Genomic DNA, 27,093 nt, shown 5'->3' on the forward strand with positions numbered 1-27,093 from the left:
ATGGCAGTCAGGTTACCTCTGGCGAGCACATGGAGGGCTGTGCGGCCCCCCAAAGAAATGCCACATTTACATTTTAGTCATTTAGCAGACGCTCTTATCCAGAGCGACTTACAGTTAGTGAGTGCATACATATTATTATTTTATTTTTTTATTTTTTCATACTGGCCCCCCGCAGGAATCGAACCCACAACCCTGGCGTTGCCAACATCACTGCCTGCCATTCCCTCCCCTACCCTGGACGACGCTGGGCCAATTGTGCGCCGCCCCATGGGTCTCCCGGTCACGGCCGGCTACGACAGAGCCTGGATTCTAACCAGGATCTCTAGTGGCACAGCTAGCACTGCGATGCAGTGCCTTAGACCACTGCGCCACTCGGGCCACCCCACACCATGACTGACCCACCACCAAACCGGTCATGCTGGAGGATGTTGCAGGCAGCAGAACATTCTCCACGGCGTCTCCAGACTCTGTCACGTCTGTCACATGTGCTCAGTGTGAACCTGCTTTCATCTGTGAAGAGCACAGGGCGCCAGTGGCGAATTTGCCAATCTTGGTGTTCTCTGGCAAATGCCAAACGTCCTGCACGGTGTTGGGCTATAAGCACAACCCCCACCTGTGGACGTCGGGCTCTCATACCACCCTCATGGAGTCTGTTTCTGACCGTTTGAGCAGACACATGCACATTTGTGGCCTGCTGGAGGTCATTTTGTAGGGCACTGGCAGTGCTCCTCCTGCTCCTCCTTGCACAAAGGCGGAGGTAGCAGTCCTGCTGCTGGGTTGTTGACCTCCTACGGCCTCCTCCACATCTCCTGATGTACTGGCCTGTCTCCTGGTAGCGCCTCCATGCTCTGGACACTACGCTGACAGACACAGCAAACCTTCTTGCCACAGCTCGCATTGATGTGCCATCCTGGATGAGCTGCGCTACCTGAGCCACTTGTGTGGGTTGTAGACTCCGTCTCATGCTACCACTAGAGTGAAAGCACCGCCAGCATTCATAAGTGACCAAAACATCAGCCAGGAAGCATAGGAACTGAGAAGTGGTCTGTGGTCACCACCTGCAAAACCAGTCCTTTATTGGGGGTGTCTTGCTAATTGCCTATCATTTCCACCTGTTGTCTATTCCATTTGCACAACAGCATGTGAAATGTATTGTCAATCAGTGTTGCTTCCTAAGTGGACAGTTTGATTTCACAGAAGTGTGATTGAGTTACATTGTGTTGTTTAAGTGTTCCCTTTATTTTTTTGAGCAGTGTATATATACAGTGGGGAGAACAAGTATTTGATACACTGCCGATTTTGCAATATTTCCTACTTACAAAGCATGTAGAGGTCTGTAATTTTTATCATAGGTACACTTCAACTGTGAGTTCAAACAGGTGCAGTTAATACAGGTAATGAGTGGAGAACAGGAGGGCTTCTTAAAGAAAAACTAACAGGTCTGTGAGAGCCGGAATTCTTACTGGTTGGTAGGTGATCAAATACTTATGTCATGCAATAAAATGCAAATTAATTACTTAAAAATCATACAATGTGATTTTCTGGATTTTTGATTTTTTGATTTTAGATTCCATCTCTCACAGTTGAAGTGTACCTATGATCAAAATTACAGACCTCTACATGCTTTGTAAGTAGGAAAACCTGCAAAATCGGCAGTGTATCAAATACTTGTTCTCCCCACTGTATAACATATATTTAAACTCACATTTCAGTATCTGACATAATGGTAGGCAACGTTTTAGGCTTTAAATTAGAGATGGACAATTTGTTAATGTGTTTTCAATTTCTAAGCCTTACTGAACAAAGAGCCGTTTGGGAGCCAAATGACGGCTCTTTTAGGTGAACGGAGCCAAATGATCCGGCTCACAGAAAAGACTCGGAATGCCCATTACTAGTATTCTGGTTTGTCACAGGGCTTGTTCATTCAACTAAGCATACTGAACAAAAATATAAATGCAACATGCAACAATTTCAACGATTTCACTGAGTTACAGTTCATATAAGGAAATCAGTCAATTGAAATAAATTAATTAGGCCCTAATCTGTGGATTTCACATGACTGGGCATAGGTCCACCCACTTGGGAGCGAGGCCCAACCAATCAAAATGAGTTTTTCCCCACAAAATGGCTTTATTACAGACAGAAATATTCCTCAGTTTCATCAGCTGTCCAGGAGGCTAGTCTCAGACGACCCTGCAGGTAAATAAGCTGTATGTGGAGGTCTTGGGCTGGTGTGGTTACACGTGGTCTGTGGTTGTGAAGCCGGTTGGATGTACTGCCAAATTCTATAAAATGACATTGGAGGCAGCTTATGGTAGAGAAATTAACATTAAATTCTCTGGCAACAGCTTTGGTGGACATTCCTGCAGTCAGCATGCCAATTGGAAGAGTTACAGGGTGTGCTGAGTGGTGGTGTCCCGTCCTCCCAAGCCTTTGGCATGGTGCGGCTGGTTAGGCTGGCTGGGTGCAGGAGCAGATAGGGTCAACGTAGTGGAATGGGGTATTGCATTTTTAATGAGTGTAGGGTTAGTTGGAAGGTTTTATTTATTTTTTGTTTTTCCCATTTTGTATCACAAATTATAATGGATATATATTATAGTCCAGATGGGGGCGGTAATGCAACATATTGGATGCCAACCACCGTTAAACCCAAAAGAAGAAGAAGCCCAGGAAGAAGGTCAGGCGCACGCGTGATGAAGGGAATGATGGTTGATAGGTAGGCAACGCATCAAGCTTGATGATAGCTATCGACTAGCGATCGATTTCCAACAGTTCACTAGAACTAATAGATCGTACGTCACTCATTTGTTGCTACTAGCACTGTAGCTAGCTTCCGTAGAACGACGCCCTGGAACATACAAAAATGCCGAACATTAAGATATTCAGCGGTAGCTCGCATCGGGAACTGTCTCACAAAATTGCCGACCGTCTTGGAATGGAACTCGGGAAGGTTGTCACCAAGAAATTCAGCAATCAAGAAACATGGTCAGTGTAAACTTTTAATGTATAGAATGCTGACCTGTTGAAATCTTATGTTCGAGAAATGTGTAAGAAACGTTATGTTAGCGTGCTGCTTTTGATGCTGCCTCGCAAAGGTGCTTGGAACTTGTAGTTTATGTCACGCATAACTGGAGTTCATTTTGGCGCTCAGTTTGTTGGGCATAGGGCGAACTACATTTCAACTAATTTCTGAATATTGGGAGTGCTGACAACCCCTACAGGCTAGCAAAAGTGAAACTATTGTTTCTTGTAACTAATTGTGTAACACTGATGCATCAAGCTGTATACTTCTCATTCCGTGCTGTTGAGCACTTTGGTCATACAGTAGTTGTATTTTCACTGTACTTAGCCTACTCCGAAATCTTCTCTTGTCACTGCACTTCTAAGGCCCCTAGCCCTAAACACCTGTAGGCTGTGTTTTCGCTGTCTCATGATGATTATCCATCACAACTAGTGTCATGCTGTGTTAGCAGAGAGTGTTGTTTACCCTGTCTTCCACTTTCTCCCTCCCGAACACCCCCTCCCTCCCTCCCTCCCGATCCCCCCCCTCCCTCCCTCCCGATCCCCCCCCTCCCTCCCTCCCTCCCTCCCGATCCCCCCCCCTCCCTCCCTCCCTCCCGATCCCCCTCCCTCCCTCCCTCCTCCCTCCCTCCTCCCGATCCCCCCCTCCCTCCCTCCCTCCCGATCCCCCCCCCTCTCCCTCCCTCCCTCCCGATCCCCCCTCTCCCTCCCTCCCTCCCTCTCCTTCCCTCCCCCTCCCTCCCTCTCCTTCCCTCCCCTCCCTCCCTCTCCTTCCCTCCCCCCTCCCTCCCTCTCCCCCCTCCCTCCCTCTCCCCCTCCCTCCCTCTCCCCCTTCCCTCCCTCCCTCCCTCCCTCTCCCCCTCCCTCCCTCCCTCCCTCTCCCCCTCCCTCCCTCCCTCCCTCTCCCCCCTCCTCCCTCTCCCCCCTCCCTCCCTCTCCCCCCTCCTCCCTCTCCCCCTCCTCCCCTCTCTTTTCCCCTCCCCATTTGCTCGTCCCCTCTCCTCCTCTCCCCTGGGCCCTAACAGTGTTGAGATCGGGGAGAGTGTGCGTGGAGAGGATGTCTACATCGTACAGAGCGGCTGTGGGGAGATCAATGATAATCTGATGGAGCTGCTGATTATGATCAATGCGTGTAAGATCGCCTCGGCCTCCCGGGTCACAGCGGTCATCCCCTGCTTCCCCTACGCACGGCAGGACAAGAAGGACAAGGTGGGGGTGAGGGACAGACATCTAGTTACTCTACTGTCACGCCGCCGACCATTAATACCACATCACCAGAGTTGGGTTCAATTCCAGTCAATTCAGAAAGTACCAAATTCCAATTCCACATTTTTATTTATTTATTAAAAAGCATTGGAATTTCACTGTACTTCCTGAATTGAAATGGAATTGACCCCAACCCTGCCATTATACCACATCAATGTCCAGTGTGACCCGACGACCCATGTTGCTGCCACTGACTGCATGGACAGACCCCAGCAGGCAGCCACAGCAGATGGATGGGACTGGGAGCATGCCTGGGTTTTGTTTTGATTTGATTTCTCTCCACTGATTTAAGTTAAACTGTGAACAGAGTGAGCAGTCACTGTGGCTTCTGTTTGTATTGTTACCGCCACCTGCCTGCCTCCATTCCTCTGATGGTTTATATCAGTGCATGTCCTTGTGCCCACAATATAATGTATTGCATGTACTATGTATCTGCCAAAAATATACTGTTATTAACTTTTTGTACAGTATCACTTTTCTTGGGCTTGAAGAAGCTGAGTAGTTTGAAGTTGTTGTACATGTGACTGTAGTTTAGAATAGCCTATCTGTTGCCCCATGTTGCTTAGGAAGGAAATGTAGTACGGACCAACTTTTAAGATGGAAGACTCAGCTCATATCATGTGATGTGAGTACAACAAATGAGGTGTGTGTGTGTGTTTCCTTGCAGAGTCGGGCGCCCATCTCAGCCAAGCTGGTGGCTAACATGTTGTCTGTGTCTGGGGCTGATCACATCATCACTATGGACCTCCACGCCTCACAGATCCAGGTCAGGAGCAGAGAGGGCACTGGGGTCTGGCAGTAGAGGTCAGGAGTAGGGAGGACACTGGGGTCTGGCAGTAGAGGTCAGGAGTAGGGAGGACACTGGGGTCTAGCAGTAGAGGTCAGGAGTAGGGAGGACACTGGGGTCTGGCAGTAGAGGTCAGGAGTAGGGAGGACACTGGGGTCTGGCAGTAGAGGTCAGGAGTAGGGAGGACACTGGGGTCTGGCAGTAGAGGTCAGGAGTAGGGAGGACACTGGGGTCTGGCAGTAGAGGTCAGGAGTAGGGAGGACACTGGGGTCTGGCAGTAGAGGTCAGGAGTAGGAAGGACACTGGGGTCTGGCAGTAGAGGTCAGGAGTAGGGAGGGCACTGGGGTCTGGCAGTAGAGGTCAGGAGTAGGGAGGACACTGGGGTCTGGCAGTAGAGGTCAGGAGTAGGGAGGACACTGGGGTCTGGCAGTAGAGGTCAGGAGTAGGGAGGACACTGGGGTCTGGCAGTAGAGGTCAGGAGTAGGGAGGACACTGGGGTCTGGCAGTAGAGGTCAGGAGTAGGGAGGACACTGGGGTCTGGCAGTAGAGGTCAGGAGTAGGGAGGACACTGGGGTCTGGCAGTAGAGGTCAGGAGTAGGGAGGACACTGGGGTCTGGCAGTAGAGGACCAAACAGCCAGACTGTAGCGATACACTGAGTCCATCAAATGTAAATTCTTCTTTTGCTCCCTCCAATCCAACAGATGACACAATCAGCAAACACACACCACACATGGAGTTCTATAGGGGTTAAGTTACTTGCTCAAGGGCACAATGACTGGAGATGGCAGCCTCTGACTCCTGTCTGTGTGTCTCTGGTATCTCCAGGGTTTCTTTGACATCCCAGTGGATAACCTGTATGCTGAGCCTGCTGTACTGAAGTGGATCAAGGAGAACATCGCAGAGTGGAAGACCTGCACTATCGTCTCTCCAGACGCAGGGGGTGCCAAGAGGTGAGACAGGACAGAGTAGTCAAAAAGCTTTTGGTCGGAGGGCTTTTGGCCAAAATAAGAAATTTGATTCATCAGAGAAAGATGGAGATAGGAGAATGCTTGGAAAATATGGGAACCACTGTGTGCATGCTAGACAACTGCTTCAAAGCGCCACTACTGCTTCAAGGACATCAACTCTCTCTCTTACCTTAGGTGGTTTTACCCTTGAGCCATGTCTTTCTTTAACTCTGCCTTATCTGTGAAATGGACTTTAGATTCACACGTTTGTGTGTCTAACTGCTCCTTCACACTAACAAATCTTTAAGCGATAACAGTCGACCAACTGTTGTGCCTCTGTGACTTGGCTGGCTCTTAACACTGTGTATTATGTTCTGTGTGACAGAGTGACCTCCATAGCGGACAGGCTCAACGTGGACTTTGCTCTGATCCACAAAGAGAGAAAGAGGGCCAACGAGGTGGATCGCATGGTGCTGGTCGGGGACGTCACGGACCGGGTAGCCATCTTGGTGGATGACATGGCAGACACCTGTGGTACTATCTGTCACGCAGCCGACAAGTAAGTAAAGTCTCACCTTATGACCTTGACTAACCTTGACACATGTATCTATGCCCAGGCAATGGGTGTCTGGGCTGAATCTTAACCATACAAAAACAAACATTAATTATGATCCTATACATTAAAATGGATCTCTGATTTGACGTCAAGACCTTCGTATTACAGAGCTGTGGAAATAACCACCACTATTTCACATTTCACTTATCCTTCATCTAAATGAGAGTCCTTGCAGCAAAAGTCAGCGTATCCAAACAGGTAAATGTGGCGGCGCTATAATCCCAAACACAGTTTTTTAAGGAGATCTGTCCCTTCACCCTCAGGCTGATCTCAGCTGGTGCTACCAAGGTGTATGCCATCCTGACTCACGGTATCTTCTCTGGCCCGGCCATCTCCCGCATCAATAACGCCTGCTTCGAGGCTGTGGTCGTCACCAACACTATCCCTCAGGAGGAGAAGATGAAGACCTGTCCTAAAATACAGGTCAGGGGTCACAGCACTGTCCTAAAATACAGGTCAGGGGTCACAGCACTGTCCTTAGATACAGGTTAGGGGTCAAATGTTATATTACTGTCCTAAGATACAGGTCAGGGGTCAGAGGTTATAACATGGTTATTCACCTCAACATAAGTAGACTGCCATACTGTCCAATGTTAAGGTGGTTTAAGCTGAAATTATATTGTTGCTACTGTGATGTTTAACAACTAAGACAACAGCAAATAGTTTGAATAATCGTATCACCTAAACAGTTTGTGCTAAAATAATTTTAAAAGTTCACTCTATAAATGGTCCTCTGTAGCTCAGCTGGTAGAGCACGGCGCTTGTAACGCCAAGGTAGTGGGTTCGATCCCTGGGACCACCCATACACAAAAAAATAAAATTATGCACGCATGACTGTAAGTCGCTTTGGATAAAAGCGTCTGTTAAATGGCATATTATTATTATTTTATTATTAAATGAGATAAAGCACACTTTGTTTATAAACGGTAATAGTCTGACATGTATCCGGATGTTTCCTGAACATTTATTATGTGTTAACCATCTGTTTCTCCTGTAGGTGATTGACATCTCTATGATCGTGGCAGAGGCCATCCGCAGGACCCACAACGGGGAATCTGTCTCCTACCTCTTTAGCCACGTCCCCTTGTAACACCACACACACACACTGCCACACACCACGTCACACACACGCACACTGAGTCACCTGGGGCACTGTTCAGGAGGGCATAACACCACAGAACATTCAGATAGAACAGACATGGCCATCTCTCATGCAGAATAGGGGATTTGGGGAACAGATATGATTGTCTTTCAGGTAGAACAAGGAATGCAGAGTCAGCTCTTCATTCCATTTCTCTGCCCAGTATTCTGGAATGTTTCTCATCACTGAAGAGAATCCAGCCCTATGGTTCTGTTACACCAAAACGAGGAAGAGGGGGAATGTTCTATACAAACACCAGGGTTGGGGTCAATTCCATTTAAATTCCTGTCAATTCAAGAAGTACACTGACATTCCATTTCCAATTCTCTTCAATGCTTTTCAATTAGGGAAATGTGGATTTGGAAGTAGGTTTACTTTCTGGAATTGACTGAGTTTTAAATGGAATTGACCCCAACCCTGACAAACACCACCATTTATATTAGCATCACTCTGCTGCTATTGCTAACTAACCATGTCATAATTACAATTTGGATCAATGATTATTATCAATAATAATGACATGTTCATTTTGAGGCCCTCTCACCCCTAAACAGTGCTAGCATCCCAAATTGCACCCTTTTCCTACATAGTGAACTTCTTTTGACTAGTGCCATATGGGCCCTGGTCAAAAGTTGTGCACTACATGGGGAATAGGGTGCAATTTGGGACACGTCTATCAGGGACAAAAAAAGTCAGCTTTGATGATTTATGTGAGTGGGTGAACTCACACACACACAAGCCTCTAGCTAATGTGAACCGTCTCCCCTTTTCATAATAATGCTGTTACAATACTTCTACTATGTTACAAAAACAGGGTGAGAGATGGTTGGATGTTGACTGACTTCAGGTATTTTATTATTTTGGTTTCAATTCATTTTATCAGTTTGAAAGATGAGGCTCATAATGAGTTAAGTGAATGAGCTATAGTTGACAGTGTCACTGATGTTCCTCTGGGTGATTCACAACAGTCTGTAGAGACTTAACTCTTTTAAAGGGGCAATCCAGGATTGGTACTTCTATTTTTGGCCTTAATGTATAAATGAATTATATATATAGCCACTGATTCTTGTAGAATATAACTTATAAATGCCTCCTCCATGATCCTCATGATCTGCATCCCTACCTCTGTCTAGAAATTTGATAGTGGGTATATTCCTCCAACCCCATTCCTCAGCTGTTGACCTGAACAAGTAGTGGGGTAAGCGCTTTTTCGAATCGCGGATTGCCCCTCTTAAGACTATTGGGAATCATTATTTCAGTGTGGGTGCAGAGGAGGCAGGTTTTGCTATTCGAGGTTGTCGTTTGAAGTTGTCATCTAGAAGCTGTTGGTTTTTAGCTCTGCAGGATGGAGCTTCCTAGAAAAGTCGATCTGCTATTTTTTATTTTTATTGACTTTATTTTTTCAATAACATTTGTATAATAAACCTCGAAAGAGTGGTATCTGTCTGACTTTTAAAGTTTCATGTATGTGCTTATATTCTGATTTTGTGTATGTTGACTTGACTTGTTTAGCATAAGGTGAATCAGTGCACCAAAATATCTGATGGCTGAATGTGATCTTATTAAAGAGATGGTGAAAACGAACGAAGCCTGGATTCTGGCTGGTTTATTAGGTTATCCATATATCAAGGCTCTGCTGCTGGTAACATTCCAGTGACTATACAGGCTACAGTGGCATAGTAGGCTGTGTTTCATAACATTCTAACGGTATAGGCTAACTCATAATGACACGTTATCAGTGCTGTACACCCTTTAGTTGTCGGTGTAGTCTCATTGGAACCACAGTTTATTGCTGGGATAGCTGCAGCAGCCTCTTTAACTACGGAAGATTATTAGGGCCAATTGAAGAGCGAAAAATAAAATAAACAGCGACGTGTGGTACGTATATATTTTTTTGTTGCATAATATAACTTTTTTTAAAAGTGACTATTTCGAGAATAAACTCAATTCAATTTCGAGAATAAAGTCTCAAGTTTTATTTCAAGATTCACATAGGGGATTTGGTTAAGTGCATGTCTCCCTGGCTCTCAAATGGCCATGTATCTAATACACTCGTTCAAACAGGCGTCACTGCACACTCACGTTTATCAATCGAATTATCTAATAACTCACATACGCATGCACACACACACCAAGTTTCCCACCTGGCAATTTCAGACTATAGGCATAAACTCTTCTAACGGCCATGGTGCCTTATGAGCACAAACAAACACTTTCTTGGCACTGTCATTGAATGGGAAGAGAACTGGGGTTGAGTCCCTGGCAGTCTGCCCTCCAAATTCGCTTCAACGTTCTGCTGCGTAGCCTAGCCGAACACCTTGCAAAAAAAGTCTGTGCATAATGGAAACTGTGAGAGATTTATTATTTTTATAATTGATGGGATGACTAACTTAGAAAGAATACATTCTAGACTGGGCTAATGTAGGTTGTGTCACCTGGCAAGCTGTGATTGATGTGGAGAGCTGTTTTAGGGGGTAAAATTAGATAAGGATTTGTGTCTCCAAATACTAGACTATACTGGTCCTTTGTGATCTGTGAACCATCCTTGGACGTAGGAATGGTGTCTAGGGGAGCTGGCTCTTCTCACTATGACAGGTTGTTATGATAAACGTATGCCTGGTAACAGAAGAGGCGGGAACAGCCAGTGCGTCAACGGATAGGCTGAGTAAGTCTAAACCACGCTCAAGTCTCTACTCTGATTGGCCAGCAGAGAGGTGGGAAACTCTCTGTCAGAGTATTTGAGGAAGAACATGTAAACAATGGATTTAGTTCTCTGTCTGCCCTGCGAGGTTTTTCAGTGAGCCCGTATACGAACCAACATACTTATCATACATACATTTTGCATATAATAAATTTAGCTTGGATTGAAGATCTCTTGATTCTTATTCCAATACCAGATTTGAATTACGCAATTTCTAACAAAACTATTAACGACCTTATCCATGGTGCTTTAATATAACAGTAGTATTTCCGCCTTATGGCAACTATCCTTCCAACGACTATAGGCTAGTAGGCTACGTGCGCACACCGAATAAAACGAATTATCTTGGGATCCTGGAGACCGGGGGCTATGCGTGTGTGTCCCATGTCAAGCTGCTCTCCAAATTCGCTACAACACTGCTATTTTGCAGCGCATTATAAACCTATAGCGCCATGTATATTGAGTACCCTAACCTGTAGGCTAATCGTACATTACAGTGGGCAAGTGAAAGTAAAGCATAGGCCTATCCAACGCTGAGGGAAGTAAGAAAAATGGAGCAGGGGTTTTACGCAAGTGTCTGTATGAGGAGAAGCAACTCAAGGGACCACTCCTACACGCGCAAACCAGCTAATCTGAGGCGCCGTTTGAATATATTCATGGTTGCATTCTCCCTTTCTTGAAATAATAATTGATCTACACTGAACAAAAATATAAACGCAACATCCAAGAATTTCTACGATTTTACTGAGTTACAGTTCATTTAAGGAAATCAGTCAATTGAAATAAATGCATTAGGCCCTAATCTATGGATTTCACATGACTGGGAATACAGATATGCATCTGTTGGTCACAGATACCTTAAAAAAAGGAAGTGTCATGGATCAGAAAACCAGTCAGTATCTGGTGTGATCACCATTTGCCTCATGCAGCTTGACACATCTCCTTCTGCATAGAGTTGATCAGGCTGTTGATTGTGGCCTGTGGAATGTTGTCCTACTCCTCTTCAATGTCTGTGTGAAGTTGCTGGATATTGGCGGCAACTGTAACACACTGTTGGATACGTTGATCCAGAGCATCCCAAACATGCTAAATGGGTGGCATGTCTGGTGAGTATGCAAGCCATGGAAGAACTGGAACATTTTCATCTCCCAGGAATTGTGTACAGACCCTTGCAACATGGGGCCATGCATTATCATGCTGAAACATGAGGTGATGGCGGTGGATGAATGGCAGACAATGGGCCTCAGGATCTCGTCATGGTATCTCTGTGCATTCAAATTGCCATCGATGAAATGCTATTGTGTTCGTTGTCCGCAGTTTATGCCTGCGCATACCATAACCCCACCGCCACCATGGGGCACTCTGTGCACAACGTTGACATCAGCAAACCACTCGCCACACTGTCTGCCATATGCCCGGCACAGTTGAAACCTGGATTCATCTGTGTTGAGCACACTTCTCCAGTGTGCCAGTGGCCATCGAAGGTGAGCATTTTCCCACTGAAGCCGGTTAAAACGCCGAACTGCAGTCAGGTCAAGACCTTGGTGAGGACGATGAGCACTCAGATGAGCTTCCATGAGACGGTTTCTGATAGTTTGTTTAGAAATTCTTCAGTTGTACAAACCCACAGTTTCATCAGCTGTCCAGATGGCTGGTCTCAGATGATCCCACAGCTGAAGAAGCCGGATGTGGCGGTCCTGGGCTGGCGTGGTTACACGTGGTCTGCGGTTGTGAGGCCGGTTGGACTTACTGCCAAATTCATATGTTAGAGAAATGAACATTACATTCTCTGGCAACAGCTCTGGTGGACATTCCTGCAGTCAGCATGCCAATTGCACGCTCCCTCAAAACTTGAGACATCTGTGGCATTGTGTTGTTTGACAAAACTGCATATTTTAGAGTGGCATTTTATTGTCCCCAGCACAAGGTGCACCTGTGTAATGATCATGCTGTTTAATCAGCTTCTTGATATGCCACACCTGTCAGGTGGATGGATTATCTTGGCAAATGAGAAATGCTCACTAACAGGGATGTAAACAAATCTGTGCACAAAAGTTGAGAGAAATAAGGTTTTTGTGCATATGGAACATTTCTGGGATCTTTTATTTCAGCTCATGAAACATGGGACCAACAACTGACATGTTGCGTTTATATTTTTCTTCAGTATAAATATAGGCCTATTAGGCTATAAAGAAATCATCACTGATGATGACAGGACTTGGTTAGCCCAGCGTAATATCTCCTTTCATTCCTCCCATGGTCTTCAAGGATGGGAGGAATGAATGAAGGACGCCTAGGTTATCCCAAAACATGCTTTGTTCCATGTCTTTTATTTATTAAATCATCACCCTGTACTTGCTTTCTCTGTCGAACCGAGATCGTTACATTTCCTTGTTACTAAAGTAAATTCTAAAGTATAGTTTCACCAGGTCTTCTAACTGCAGGCATTTCAACAGTGGCGCGCACAGCAACAGGGAGCCATTGAGACATGCAGTTGACCCAATCCCCCTACTTTAATCTTGAACTATAACTGCGACTATATTCTCAACATTTAGACTTGATTCTCAAAATTACATTTCGAGTATATTCTCGAAATATTGCCACTTTTTAAGTACATCTCTTCGCTTGGCCCTAATACTTAAGCGATCAGCCGACAATTTCCTGTCTTCAGTGATAAACGCTCCCTGCACGACATTGATTGATAGGTGATGCTGTCCAATCGACGGAGACCAGTCGAAGAAATCCATCCAATGGTAATTATAGGAGGGGCGAGAAACAACCGGCAATGACCATAGAAGCGCTCCCCACACCGTTAATTCCTGTCGGTTTTATAATGAATTATTCTTAACCCGATACAACACACATTTATTTAGTTGATATTTTCCAATTGTTATTTCAGGCTTGGTTGTTTTGCCTGCCAGCTGAAAATATGCGTGGCCGCATACAGATAAGGGCGTGATGTAGGCAAGGGTTGCTTTCATTTCGCTCGTGCATCGAAACACAGGTAATTTCTTGTAAACGCTTGCGACGGATTGGCAAACTGCAGATCGATACCCGACTAGGCTATATATATATATATAACGACAATCATCTGTAGGCTAAACAATCGTTTTCGGTGTTCTGGTAAGTAGGCTAAAATGTATTCTTTAAACTGTTGCTCATTAAACAAAAATCATTTTCTTAGGTGTAATTAATCGTAGAAGTGATTCATTAGGGCATATAGCTGATGAGCAAGTTTAATAGTAGTTGATACATTTTGGTTGGTTGACAGTTGTTTTTTTCCACAAGCTGTTATTATTCTAAAGGGATTGTTGAATATTGCAGTGTTATCAAGAGTTTATGCATGTGTTTATTATTCATAGATTAGAGTATTATTATAGGCTATATTTTTATGATTGTATTGTCCATTTAACTAGTCTGCATCCATCTGTCTGTATCCACCCTCTCTTCAATATGGTGCGTCTTGTTCTCACATCTTGTCCTCTCAGTGATGAGGCGTGGTCCTGGAGATAACCATGATGACCAAGTCCTCAGGAAGGACACTATGATTAGGCTCCCCAGTTTCCTCCATGGTGGAACTTCCAGCCTGGTGTCCACTCTCACCACCATCGCCACCTTCCCCATCTACAAGACTGTGTTCCGCCAGCAGCTTCACAGCACCGTAGTCAGACAGGCTATAGGCCAACTCAGGGAGGAGGGTTTCCTGAAGCTCTACAGGGGGGTGGTGCCCCCTCTACTGATGAGAACCCTGAACGGGGCGCTAATTTTCGGGATACATGACACCTTCCTCCACTGTCTCTCCTCCTTCACCAACCCCTGCAGCGTCACCCCTCTCTCCGTGTTACCAGCTGTGGCCGGGCTCGGCACGGGCGTGGTGGAGGCCTTGGTGTTCACGCCATTTGAGCGTGTGCAGAATGTGTTGCAGAACGGGGGCAATGACCGCAGCCTGCCCACGCTGAAGAGCGTGCTGGCCCGTCTGGGGGCAGAGAGGCTGGGGATGGGGTACTACAGAGCCTTCATCCCCATACTGGCCCGTAACACCCTGGGAAGCTGCATCTACTTCGGCCTGAAGGACCCCTTCAGTGCTGCTCTGAGGGAGAAGGGGCTTCCTCCTATGGCCTCATCCTTCCTGTCAGGAATGGTGATCAGCTCCATGGTGATCAACCTGCCCCTGTATCCTCTGTCTGTGCTGGTGGTCAACATGCAGGCTGAGGTGGTGGGTGAGGCAGCGGGGGTGAGGGGGAGCTGGAAGGCCCTGTGGGAAGGTCGGCTGAAGAGGAGCGTCCCCCTGCTGTACCGCGGAGGTTCCCTGGTTATCCTCAGGGGCTGTATCAGCTGGGGAATCACCACAGCCATCTATGACCAGCTGCAGAGACGCTCCGCACACTGAAACACGACACCTCATTGCTCCATTCCAGACAAGGTTTGCGTCACAAATGGCACCCAATTCCCTTTGTAGTGCACTACCTTTAGGGCCTTGGTCAAAAGTAGTGCATTACATAGGGAATAGGGTGCAATTTGGCAGGAAGAACCTCATAGGGCGTATGTCAATAGTCTAAGGTGGCTCCTTTCTCCGGATCGCTTTTCCTTAGTCTGCCCTGGTGTGAAACCTGAGTGGAGGATGTGCAACCTGATAGGGATGCACCATATTGCACACTTCCGCTAGAAATTATGAGCAGATAAGTGAAGATGAAAGGAGCTGAGGAGAGGAGGACATTTTTGACTATTGAAACGTGCCCTTGGTGATGACTGCTGACGTCCTATGGGAGCTGTTCTGTTCAGGAATGCAGCATGTTCTCAAGAATGGTCCAGCAGCTGCAGCTGTGCACCTCTCTATTAGTCAGGCCATACACATTTTATTAAATGTTTAAAAAGTGAACAGTAAAACTTTTAATTTTACAGGTTTTTATTTTATTTGTATGGCCTCAGTCATCAATAGTGTCTCTCTGATATCAGGTTTTTATGAGCCAAAGATTACTGTGCAATGATGTTCAAAGGTTCTATTTCTTTCAGATGCCTCACTGTTTCCTATTTTTTTAAGTCATGAATGAATCGAAGCCTAGGAGATCCATTTATGTTCAAGGTGCTCTACCAAGGTTCGTCAAGATGGACTTGATAATATTTAAATGAACAACTGCATATGAATCAAATAAGATATGTATCACTCAGTATAGGCTTACCTTTCTATTGTCTTGTACTTGGATATCATTACCAACTTCAGTTTCTCACAAAATGGACTATAAGGATATCAACTCTGAGAGGAATACTTGAATGATAATCTTTTGACGTCAGAGAACATATCCCAGACTCTGTACTACTATACAATGTTGCATTATGATGTGTACTGAACAAAAATATAAACGCAACATGCAACAATTTCAACGATTTTACTGAGTTACAGTTCATATAAAGAAATCAGTCAATTGAAGTAAATAAATTAGGCCCTAATCTATGAATTTCACATGAATGGGCAGGGGCGCAGCAATGGGAGGGCATAGGTCCACCCACTGGGGAGCCAGGCCCACCCACTGGGGAGCCAGGCCCAGCCAGTCAGAATGAATTTTTCCCCACAAAAGGGCTTTATTACAGACAGAAATACTCCTCAGTCTGCGGTTGTGAGGCCGGTGGAAGCGCAGCAATGAGAGGGCATTTTTTTAATTATTTTTTTATTTAACCTTTATTTAACCAGGTAAGCCAGTTGAGAACAAGTTCTCATTTACAACTGCGACCTGGCCAAGATAAAGCAAAGCAGTGCGACAAAAACAACAACACAGTGTTACATATGGGGTAAAACAAAACATAAAGTCAAAAATACAACAGAAAATATATATACAGTGTGTGCAAATGTAGCAAGTAATGGAGGTAAGGCAATAAATAGGCTATAGTGCAAAATAATTACAATTAGTATTAACACTGGAATGATAGATGTGCAAGAGATGATGTGCAAATAGAGATACTGGGGTGCAAATGAGCAAAATAAATAACAATATGGGGATGAGTTAGTTGGGTGGGCTAATTTCAAATGGGCTGTGTACAGGTAAGGTGCTCTGACAACTGATGCTTAAAGTTAGTGAGGGAGATAAGAGTCTCCAGCTTCAGAGATCTTTGCAATTCGTTCCAGTCATTGGCAGCAGAGAACTGGAAGGAATGGCGGCCAAAGGATGTGTTTGGCTTTGGGGATGACGAGTGAGATATACCTGCTGGAGCGCATACTACGGGTGGGTGTTGCTATGGTGACCAGTGAGCTAAGATAAGGCGGGGATTTGCCTAGCAGTGATTTATAGATGGCCTGGAGCCAGTGGGTTTGGCGACGAATAAGTAGTGAGGACCAGCCAACAAGAGCGTACAGGTCACAGTGGTGGGTAGTATATGGGGCTTTGGTGACAAAACGGATGGCACTGTGATAGACTACATCCAATTTGCTGAGTAGAGTGTTGGAGGCTATTTTGTAAATGACATCGCCGAAGTCAAGGATCGGTAGGATAGTCAGTTTTACGAGGGCATGTTTAGCAGCATGAGTGAAGGAGGCTTTGTTGCGAAATAGGAAGCCGATTCTAGATTTAACTTTTGATTGGAGATTCTTAATGTGAGTCTGGAAGGAGAGTTTACAGTCTAACCAGACACCTAGGTATTTGTAGTTGTCCACATACTCTAGGTCAGACCCGTCGAGAGTAGTGATTCTAGTCAGGTGGGCGGGTGCCAGCAGCGTTCGATTGAACAGCATGCATTTAGTTTTACTAGTGTTTAAGAGCAGTTGGAGGCTACTGAAGGAGTGTTATATGGCATTGAAGCTCGTTTGGAGGTTTGTTAACACAGTGTCCAATGAAGGGCCAGATGTATACAAAATGGTGTCGTCTGCGTAGAGGTGGATCTGAGAGTCACCAGCAGCAAGAGCGACATCATTGATATATACGGAGAAAAGAGTCGGCCCAAGAATTGAACCCTGTGGCACCCCCATAGAGACTGCCATAGGTCCAGACAACAGGCCCTCCGATTTGACACATTGAACTCTATCTGAGAAGTAGTTGGTGAACCAGGCGAGGCAGTCATTTGAGAAACCAAGGCTATTTAGTCTGCCAATAAGAATGCGGTGGTTGACAGAGTCGAAAGCCTTGGCCAGGTCGATGAAGACGGCTGCACAGTACTGTCTATTATCGATCGCGGTTATAATATCGTTTAGGACCTTGAGCGTGGCTGAGGTGCACCCATGACCAGCTCGGAAACCGGATTGCATAGCGGAGAAGGTACGGTGGGATTCGAAATGGTCGGTGATCTGTTTGTTAACTTGGCTTCCAAAAACGTTCGAAAGGCAGGGCAGGATGGATATAGGTCTGTAACAGTTTGGATCTAGAGTGTCACCCCCTTTGAAGAGGGGGATGACCGCGGCAGCTTTCCAATCTCTGGGGATCTCAGACGTTACGAAAGAGAGGTTGAACAGGCTAGTAATAGGGGTTGCGACAATTTCGGCGGCTAGTTTTAGAAAGAAAGGGTCCAGATTGTCTAGCCCAGATGATTTGTAGGGGTCCAGATTTTGCAGCTCTTTCAGAACATCAGCTGTCTGATTTTGTGTGAAGGAGAAGCAGGGGGGGATTCTTTATTGAGAGGTAAAAAAAAAAAAAAAAAGTCTGTAGGCTAGGGTGGAACTAGTTAGTAAAATTAAGTAGTTTTATTTTTAGGTTGTCATAGGGAGCTACCAAAATAAATAAGGCCTGGCCATTTTTGTTTGTTTATTGTTTTACTATATGGTGTTCGAATAACCACAAACAAACTACTTAGTATGAAATGTTAGTTGTATAGGATTTATATTTCTATTTGGGGTTTTTGATGGGATGGAAGTGAAATAACTTATAGGGGCATACACATGTAATTTGGGTTTTATTTACTGAGGGATAAGTAAATATGTGTGATTTATTTTGAAAAGAGCTGTACTAAGGACTTACAACATTTATGAAAACTCTTGATGGTTGTTAGGAGTAGTATACTATTGGATGAAACAATTCATTGAATGATTTCAATGACCTCTGAAATATGTCCTGGCTTTATAGTGCGACCTGATCACCCGCACTATGAATTCTAGAGGCATGCTGAATTAGGGGGTTAGATAAAATAAGGATAATTGTGAAGAAGTTTATAATTTGGAAAAAATCCTATATATAAATTAGTCGAAACAGGACAAGGATGAAGTGAGAGAGTTAGTCCTGAAAGAGAGGTATTCCTTGAATAGTGTTATGGGATACAGTTAAGTAAAGATATGCTCAAGGGTTGTCATTTTCAGTTTAGTTATTATTTTTGGTTTAATAGGCAATGTTGTTGTTGTTTTGTTTTTTGAACACATGAATCACGATGTGATGCATGTGTCCAAGGGGGGAAGTTGGGCTTACAGAGGTTTTAATGTTTTATTATGGTTTTGTGGGGAAGTATGCAAGGTGTATTAAGGATATGAGCAGTAGTAATAATGTGTTATGGGTTAGGTTAAATCATTTTTGTTTTTGTGATAGGAGGCATGGTGTAGAGGTGGTCTGTCTATGAGATAAGTGAACTACAACAAGCTGGAAGCAGGTGTGCTTCATAATCTCAAGGCTTCTCTAGACGGATGAGAGGACATGAGTAGCATACTGTGTCTCACCTAACCTAACAATGTTCTTAAGATTTTATTTTCATGGGTGAAGATAACTATGCCCAACTGAGTAGGATAATCTGAGTATTTTCTGTGCCCTGGAGACTATGTGATGGCAAAAGACTACAGAAGAAAGAGCTGGAAAGACCCTATGTGGAGGGGCCTGTACCAGGTGTTGTTGGCTACCTTAATGATGGTAAAAGTGGTGGAGACAGATACTAAGATTCATGTTTGTAAAAACTGCACATTTTAGAGAGGCCTTTTATTGTCCCCAGCACAAGGTGCACCTGTGTAATGATCATGCTGTTTAATCAGCTTCTTGATATGCCACACCTGTCAGGTGGATGGATTATCTTGGCAAAGGAGAAATGCTAATGTCACGACTTCCGCCGAGGCTGCCTCCCCTCCTTGTTCGGGCAGGTTTCGGCGTTTGTCGTCACCGGCTTACTAGCTGTTGACGATCCATTTATCATCCCTCCACTTGTCTTGTCTATTAATCACACACACCTGGTCCTTATCCCCAATTAGTCATTGTATAAGTGTTCCCTCTGCTTCCTTGTCTGTGTGGGTGATTGTTTGTTGTGAGCTGTGAGTAGCTCGGTTGAGCTACCCATACCTTGTTTTTGCCAGGGTAGATATTTCCCCTGTGCCTGAGTGTTGTTGTTGCATGCTTGTGCAACTGTTTATCGACGGAATAAACTTTTTGGATGTGTATTACTCTCCTGCGCCTGACTCCTTCTATCACACGCATCACAGCTCACTAACAAGGATGTAAACAAAACAAAATTTGAGATAAATAAGCTTTTTGTGCGTATAGAACATTTATGGGATCTTTTATTTCAGCTCATGAAACATGGGACCAACACATGTTGCTTTTATATTTTTGTTCAGTAAATATGCCTGAGCATTAATACATGTTTTATCAAACCACAATTGAGTTTCACCTTGCAAGTTATTCTGAATATGTGTATGCATTTTATACTGAACTTCATGCTGAGGGGAGGACGACTCATAATAATGGCAGGAACGGAGCAAATGGAATGGCATCAAACACCTGGAAACTATGAGTTTGATGTATTTGATACCATTCCACCAATTCCGCTGCAGTCATTACCACGAGCACGTTCTCCCCAATTAAGGTGCCACAAACCTCCTGTGATGAAGATGCTTCTTGCATTGCCCTATAGGCTATGCTGTATATATCCACAAGGTGATGCTGTGGTATCACTGTCTGATTTATCAAACGAACGCTGCACAAGATTGTCCCCCCTGAACATCTCAACTCATGGATTTAGCCTGGCCAATGATATCCTACTTCTGGATGGATTGGGCCAATGCCTGAGCTCAGATTGGTGTTCATGTTGGTGTGAGAAAGGGCGTGCTTTCCCTATTTAAACCGGTTATCCGATACAGATCACACCCAGACGTAGTACCTGTAACGGACATTCTCACCGCACATCCCCGCACCAGGTAAATATTGATAGCTTTAGTATACAAATTATTAGTATACTTGTTATATCCCTCTATGTGTTCGTTAGTTAATGGATGCCATGATAGCCGAATAACGTTATTCTGATGGGCGGTGGTGTTATTATGCAATTGTAATAAAAAAAAAATCAGACGTTTTTAAAATGTTTTTTTTTCAGACAGAAGGAAGGGACTGTCAGCGGGTTATATTTGATTGTCAGTAAAGAGTAGGCTATAGACTATTTGTTATTATTAGGCTATATGATTTAGTGTTAGGCTATTTAAATATGTATTTTGTTGCTGTGTTGACAGCTCTGCAATGCATGCATTTAACCCACCTGCACCCACTACACAGCATTCCTTTGTCAACTAGGCTATTAAACGTGTCTGTGTTTCATTATTGTATGCTTAGGTTAGGCTAATTGTCATCATCATGGCTATATATCATAGTTACAGGCCTTGGTGTGATGTCATGCCGAATACATTTTAAATGTTTTCAGTTGTCGCACTGTTACCTAAAGCCCAATCAATGCACGTGATGCTGACGGCGCAATGCCATGCTTCTAGCCTATAGTCTGCCTATAGTTTGGCGGTTCATCGGGGTGCGGTTTTATGATAAAAACATGTTCTACCGGTGAGCTCAACATGCCTTAACATGACAGATCCGTCAAATTAGCATAATTTACTGCAGATGGCGTTGACACCTATCAATTACTCCGTGCGTCTTGGATAAATTGGTCTGCTAAAAAAAAAAATCTAACCCGTCAGACCCAGTTTTTGCACACACGGGCACCTATATAAGGTCTGCCTGCAAGCAGATCATGAAACTGTTTGTGAGTTCTTAGTTTGTGGAAGTATAAACTCAGTATTTGTTCAAAGAAAGCACCAGGAGGAGGTATATGATACACCATTGGCCCTTGCATGTGAAATCACACTGCAATGTACACTTTCAAATAGTATGTTAACATTTACATTTACGTCATTTAGCAAGAATTGTATTTGTGTTTGAATGAGTAGGCTAGAGGTCTACACAGATCTAATAGACTAGTAAGTAGCACCTTAACATCCTAATGCATGTAGGTTCATTCATTGCATCCTTTCATAGATTTTGAGAATGCCATTTTGTGCAGCCTCTCTCTGAACCAGAAAGTACCAGTATGCGTTCCTGTATACTAGAACCAGTGCATTGCAGCAGACCTGAGTGCTTGGGAAACTCTCAGTGAAACATAACACCATAAGAATAGCTCTCTCTCTCACCTGGCTATTTGTTCTCCTTTGTTAGATGGTGAATGGTAAAGTCGTGGGAGTGTGTTAGATGGTGAATGGTAAAGTCGTGGGAGTGTGTTAGATGGTGAATGGTAAAGTCTTGGGAGTGTGTTAGATGGTGAATGGTAAAGTCGTGGGAGTGTGTTAGATGGTAAAGTCTTGGGAGTGTGTTAGATGGTGAATGGTAAAGTCTTGGGAGTGTGTTAGATGGTGAATGGTAAAGTCGTGGGAGTGTGTTAGATGGTGAATGGTAAAGTCTTGGGAGTGTGTTAGATGGTAAAGTCGTGGGAGTGTGTTAGATGGTAAAGTCTTGGGAGTGTGTTAGATGGTGAATGGTAAAGTCTTGGGAGTGTGTTAGATGGTGAATGGTAAAGTCTTGGGAGTGTGTTAGATGGTGAATGGTAAAGTCGTGGGAGTGTGTTAGATGGTGAATGGTAAAGTCTTGGGAGTGTGTTAGATGGTGAATGGTAAAGTCTTGGGAGTGTGTTAGATGGTGAATGGTAAAGTTGTGGGAGTGTGTGTTGATTCAAGTAACTGAATTACAGAACTAGCTAGAGTAGTCTATATGGATTATACAGGTGTGGTGTGTGTGTGAGGTAAGGTGGGTGTGGCTGGACTTCACCTGCATGCACTCACCTGTATTCTAGATTACATATTTGTCTAAGGACTCTCTCTCTCTCTCTCTCTCTCCCTCTTTCTCTCTCCCTCTCTTTCTCTCTCTCTCTCTCTCTCTCGACATTTACATTCTGACTCTTTCTCCCTCAGACATCATCTAAGATGGGCGACAACAACCCAGTGAAGCAGGGAGTGGAGACCTTTGACAAGAAGTGTCTAAAGAAGACCAGTACAGCTGAGAAGAACACTCTGCCAACCAAGGAGGGTACGTTTCTCATGTTCTGTCTCCTTCTTTCCTGTCTCCTAACCTATCTCCTACCCTTATTGCTCCTACTCCTATTCCTGCCCCACCCCGTACCTGTCTCCCTCTCTGTTTGCAGTAGCTAAGTGCCTCCCACTCTATTGCAACAGTAAGCGCTCTTTGTTCTTGTTCTTTGGCTGGTCAGGAGGAAAAAGTCATAAAATACACAAAGGTGTGCCCTTCTGCTGTAGTGTTAGCAGTGTGTTAGTGCCCTTCTACTGTAGTGTTAGTAGTGTGTTAGTGCCCTTCTACTGTAGTGTTAGCAGTGTGTTAGTGCCCTTCTACTGTAGTGTTAGCAGTGTGTTAGTGCCCTTCTACTGTAGTGTTAGCAGTGTGTTAGTGCCCTTCTACTGTAGTGTTAGCAGTGTGTTAGTGCCCTTCTACTGTAGTGTTAGTAGTGTGTTAGTGCCCTTCTGCTGTAGTGTTAGCAGTGTGTTAGTGCCCTTCTGCTGTAGTGTTAGCAGTGTGTTAGTGCCCTTCTGCTGTAGTGTTAGCAGTGTGTTAGTGCCCTTCTACTGTAGTGTTAGCAGTGTGTTAGTGCCCTTCTGCTGTAGTGTTAGCAGTGTGTTAGTGCCCTTCTACTGTAGTGTTAGTAGTGTGTTAGTGCCCTTCTACTGTAGTGTTAGCAGTGTGTTAGTGCCCTTCTACTGTAGTGTTAGCAGTGTGTTAGTGCCCTTCTACTGTAGTGTTAGCAGTGTGTTAGTGCCCTTCTACTGTAGTGTTAGCAGTGTGTTAGTGCCCTTCTACTGTAGTGTTAGCAGTGTGTTAGTGCCCTTCTACTGTAGTGTTAGCAGTGTGTTAGTGCCCTTCTACTGTAGTGTTAGAAGTGTGTTAGTGCCCTTCTAGTGTAGTGTTAGCAGTGTGTTAGTGCCCTTCTACTGTAGTGTTAGCAGTGTGTTAGTGCCCTTCTACTGTAGTGTTTCTCTTCATTTAACTGTATGTAAAGTAGAGGTTAAATCTTCACATGTGCATCCAGGAACAGTACAACACTGTTGAGGAGAACAGTCTACTGTAGTGTTTCTCTTCATTTGACTGTATGTAAAGTAGAGGTTAAATCTTCACATGAGCATCCAGGAACAGTACAACACTGTTGAGAAGAACAGTTACCGTAGGTTACATCTGTACAGTTACGCCCAATGCATTCCAGTTATCAAGTACACACTTGTCTGACTGCTATCCAGCTGCTTTGCAGAACCGTGCTGCTCTTTTAGTGGCTCCGTGGCCTGGCGGCCATCAGCTATTACTGTGGTATTGAAAACATTATGCCGAGTAGTCATATAAAACTGGTCTTTCTGGCCCTGTGCATTGAGCTTGCAGTCCAGCCGCAGTGGAGAGGCAGTCTTAGTGCAGTTAGGGGGGGGAAAGGCATCCTTTTGGTGCAGAAAGGGTGTGGACTAAAGAGGGTTTAGTGCAGTCAAAGAGGGTGTCTAGAGGCAGCTTTTTAGTGCAGACAGGGAGTGTACAAGCCAGGGGTTTAGTGAAGATCTAGAGAGGCCTTAGTTCAGACAGGGTGGACTAGACTGAAGCCTTAGTTCAGACAGGATAGACTGAAGCCTTAGTTCAGACAGGGTGGACTAGACTGAAGCCTTAGTTCAGACAGGGTGGACTAGACTGAAGCCTTAGTTCAGACAGGGTGGACTAGACTGAAGCCTTAGTTCAGACAGGATAGACTGAAGCCTTAGTTCAGACAGGGTGGACTAGACTGAAGCCTTAGTTCAGACAGGATAGACTGAAGCCTTAGTTCAGACAGGGTGGACTAGACTGAAGCCTTAGTTCAGACAGGGTGGACTAGACTGAAGCCTTAGTTCAGACAGGGTGGACTAGACTGAAGCCGTAGTTCAGAGGGAGTGATGTGAGAGAGGAGCAGGAAGAGGGGAGTTGAGCTCTCACCATGTCAGCAGCCTTATCAACATGAACTGATCCTTATCCCTGTCTTACATACTCCCTGATTCCTCCTTTCTCTGGTTGCGTCCCAAATGGCACCCTTACCCCTACATACTGCCCGGCTCTGGTCAAAAGTAAAGCACTTTATAGGGAATATGGTGCCATTTGGGATGCAGGCTCTATCTATGCTGACCCAATCCTAACCTGAGATACCGCATGCCCACTTCTCAAACTTCATCAATCATGCATTGAAGTCAGTGGGAGGGAGATGATTTGGGTGGATATTAAAGGTCCAACGCAGCCGTTTTTATCTCAATATAAAAATCATTTCTGGGTAACAGTTAAATACCTTACTGTGATTGAATTCTATTAAAATTGTCAAAAATAGCTTCTTAGCTAAGAGCAATTTCTCAACCAATAATTTTTCTAGGACTGTCTGGGAGTGGTCTGAGTGGAGAGTGGAAAACAGACAATTAGCTGTTATTGGCAGAGAGGTTTGGAACTCTCTTTTCATATTGGTCTATTAACTCATTTACCACATGGTGATGTCACCACGGAAGGTCAAAACTCCATCCCACCAAAACAGGCTGACATTTCAGGTGGTCTTTTCAAACAGCTCTTACACTAAAATGGAATTATCATCATTTTCACAATTTTCACAGTATTATCCCAACCTCATAGTGTGGAAAAGTATATCAATTGTTTGTAAGTAGCTGTGTGGTTAAAGGTATGATTTGGGTGTATATTAAAATTGCTCATTGTAAGTAGCAGTGTGGGTAGAGGTGTGATTGGGGGTGCAGTAGTAAGCATCATGCAGGTTCACTGCTCTGGAAACATCAGCTGCAATAACCCCCACCCCAGGACAGAGAACACTGCAATGCAGGGAGGAACCTCTAGTAAAGAAATGTAGACCCCCCGATTGAAGTAGGTTGGTTAGGCTTTCTATTTTCAGTTCTCTTTTTACCAGGTATTTACGTCAGTATTACATGCTAATAATATTAAAATGACATGACAATTACTCTGTTACCATTTTCTATTGTGTAGTCTTCCATTTTATTTCTTAATGCACAATATCCCCATAAATACCTGACAAATACCAGACAGGGCTGTACAGTGTGTGGTATTACCAGCAGATATACCATATAGCTTCACTCAAACCTCACACAGCGTCACACACCTCTTGAAGATTTACAGTAGAAACCTGAGGAGAGAGTTATTGATAGCAGGATAAAAGACACTTGACCAATGACAGGAGGTTGTGCCAGCCAGGCTGATAACGAGCCAATGACAGGAGGTTGAGCCAGCCAGACTGATAACGAGCCAATGACAGGAGAGGAACCATCTGTCTCACAAGCTGCCTCTCAGCCAGCCCTCCTTCTGAGAGTGGATTCATCCTGTCTTCTATTGCCCAGTGACAGCTCAGGATTTTAACATTCAGTATGATGATGTACTGCCATTTTACAGTATCTTCCATTTTGGATGGGTTGTGGTATCCTGTTTTGAGTGTTTTGGATTAGATTTGGTGATTAACAAATATAGGATAGTTTGATTACTCCATCACAACAGTGTTCAAGACATAGACTAATCACTAACTTCTCTCTCTTTCTCTCGCAGATATCGAGCAGGAAAAGAAAGCTGAAGAGGGCTCCAAATGAAACGCCACGGTTCCTCTCCTCCAGTCATTCCTCTCTCTTCTCCTCCACTTAAGAAATATGTCTATCATCTCTCTGCTTCTGCTTCTTTACGTTTCACCATGTTAGTTAATCACAATGGCGTTGACTCTGATGCTGTGGGGGTTAGGGGTGCATGATTAGTAAAGGGAAGGCCAGTACGATTTTAACCGTCAATGTTTTAAGTTGTGCTTTTTCATGCAGTCTTGGTTGGAAAGGGGTGAAGTCAGATAAATATGGATGAGACACGGTGTTTGTTGAACAGAAGGAGCACGTTGTGTTTGTGTCAATGACATATAATACTGTCACCATCAACAGTTAGTTCCACTGTCAACTATGCCCAATGTTCTGCCTGTACACGGTGCCATTCTGGATAAATTATGTAACAATAACATGAGAGAAGATATTTTTGTTTTAATAAAATGAGTGTTGTAAAACTGCATTTTAGTCTTGTCTTAATTGTTTTTACTTAAGCAATAAGATAAGTGTAATCTTGTGATGTTTTTGTCATTATATTGAGTATGCAATCCTATTAAGAAGATTCATTAAAATACGTACACTACCGGTCAAACGTTTTAGAACACCTACTCATTCAAGGGTTTTTCTTTATTTTTACTATTTTCTACCTTGTAGAATAATAGTGAAGACATCAAAATTATTAAATAACACATCATGTAGTAACCCAAAAAGTGTTAAACAAATCCAAATATATTTTATATTTGAGATTCTTCAAAAAGCCACCCTTTGCCTTGATGACAGCTTTGCACGCTCTTGGCATTCTCTCAACCAGCTT

At 44.3% G+C, this 27,093-nt stretch overlaps 3 protein-coding genes across 5 annotated transcripts; all 3 read left to right on the plus strand.

The window, feature by feature from the left end:
- The first annotated feature begins 2,673 nt into the window (after positions 1 to 2,673).
- Positions 2,674 to 9,367, plus strand: LOC121539677 (ribose-phosphate pyrophosphokinase 1-like). Of its 3 annotated transcripts, none has more exons than XM_041848351.2 (7): positions 2,674 to 2,985; positions 4,047 to 4,236; positions 4,955 to 5,053; positions 5,901 to 6,025; positions 6,408 to 6,581; positions 6,902 to 7,061; positions 7,636 to 9,367. In XM_041848351.2, the coding sequence occupies exons 1-7, from the start codon at positions 2,864 to 2,866 to the stop codon at positions 7,726 to 7,728; spliced, it is 963 nt and encodes a 320-aa protein (XP_041704285.1). In that variant the 5' UTR covers positions 2,674 to 2,863; the 3' UTR covers positions 7,729 to 9,367. The 3 variants fall into 3 exon arrangements, with proteins under 3 accessions (XP_041704285.1, XP_041704294.1, XP_041704303.1); XM_041848360.2 differs by having other exon boundaries at positions 4,047 to 4,230; XM_041848369.1 differs by having other exon boundaries at positions 6,902 to 7,093; positions 7,636 to 7,719.
- A 3,896-nt stretch (positions 9,368 to 13,263) lies between these two features.
- On the plus strand, positions 13,264 to 15,875 carry LOC121539688 (solute carrier family 25 member 53-like). The gene is made up of 2 exons (XM_041848385.2): positions 13,264 to 13,603; positions 13,969 to 15,875. The coding sequence occupies exon 2, from the start codon at positions 13,971 to 13,973 to the stop codon at positions 14,868 to 14,870; it is 900 nt and encodes a 299-aa protein (XP_041704319.2). The 5' UTR covers positions 13,264 to 13,603; positions 13,969 to 13,970; the 3' UTR covers positions 14,871 to 15,875.
- Positions 15,876 to 20,461: 4,586 nt separating this feature from the next.
- On the plus strand, positions 20,462 to 26,740 carry tmsb1 (thymosin beta 1). The gene is made up of 3 exons (XM_041848402.2): positions 20,462 to 20,567; positions 22,596 to 22,710; positions 26,245 to 26,740. Exons 2-3 carry the CDS (start codon positions 22,608 to 22,610, stop codon positions 26,283 to 26,285), a joined length of 144 nt encoding a protein of 47 aa, XP_041704336.1. The 5' UTR covers positions 20,462 to 20,567; positions 22,596 to 22,607; the 3' UTR covers positions 26,286 to 26,740.
- Positions 26,741 to 27,093: the final 353 nt, after the last annotated feature.

This window comes from Coregonus clupeaformis, chromosome 3, assembly GCF_020615455.1.
Source record: "Coregonus clupeaformis isolate EN_2021a chromosome 3, ASM2061545v1, whole genome shotgun sequence".
Lineage (NCBI taxonomy): Eukaryota > Metazoa > Chordata > Actinopteri > Salmoniformes > Salmonidae > Coregonus > Coregonus clupeaformis.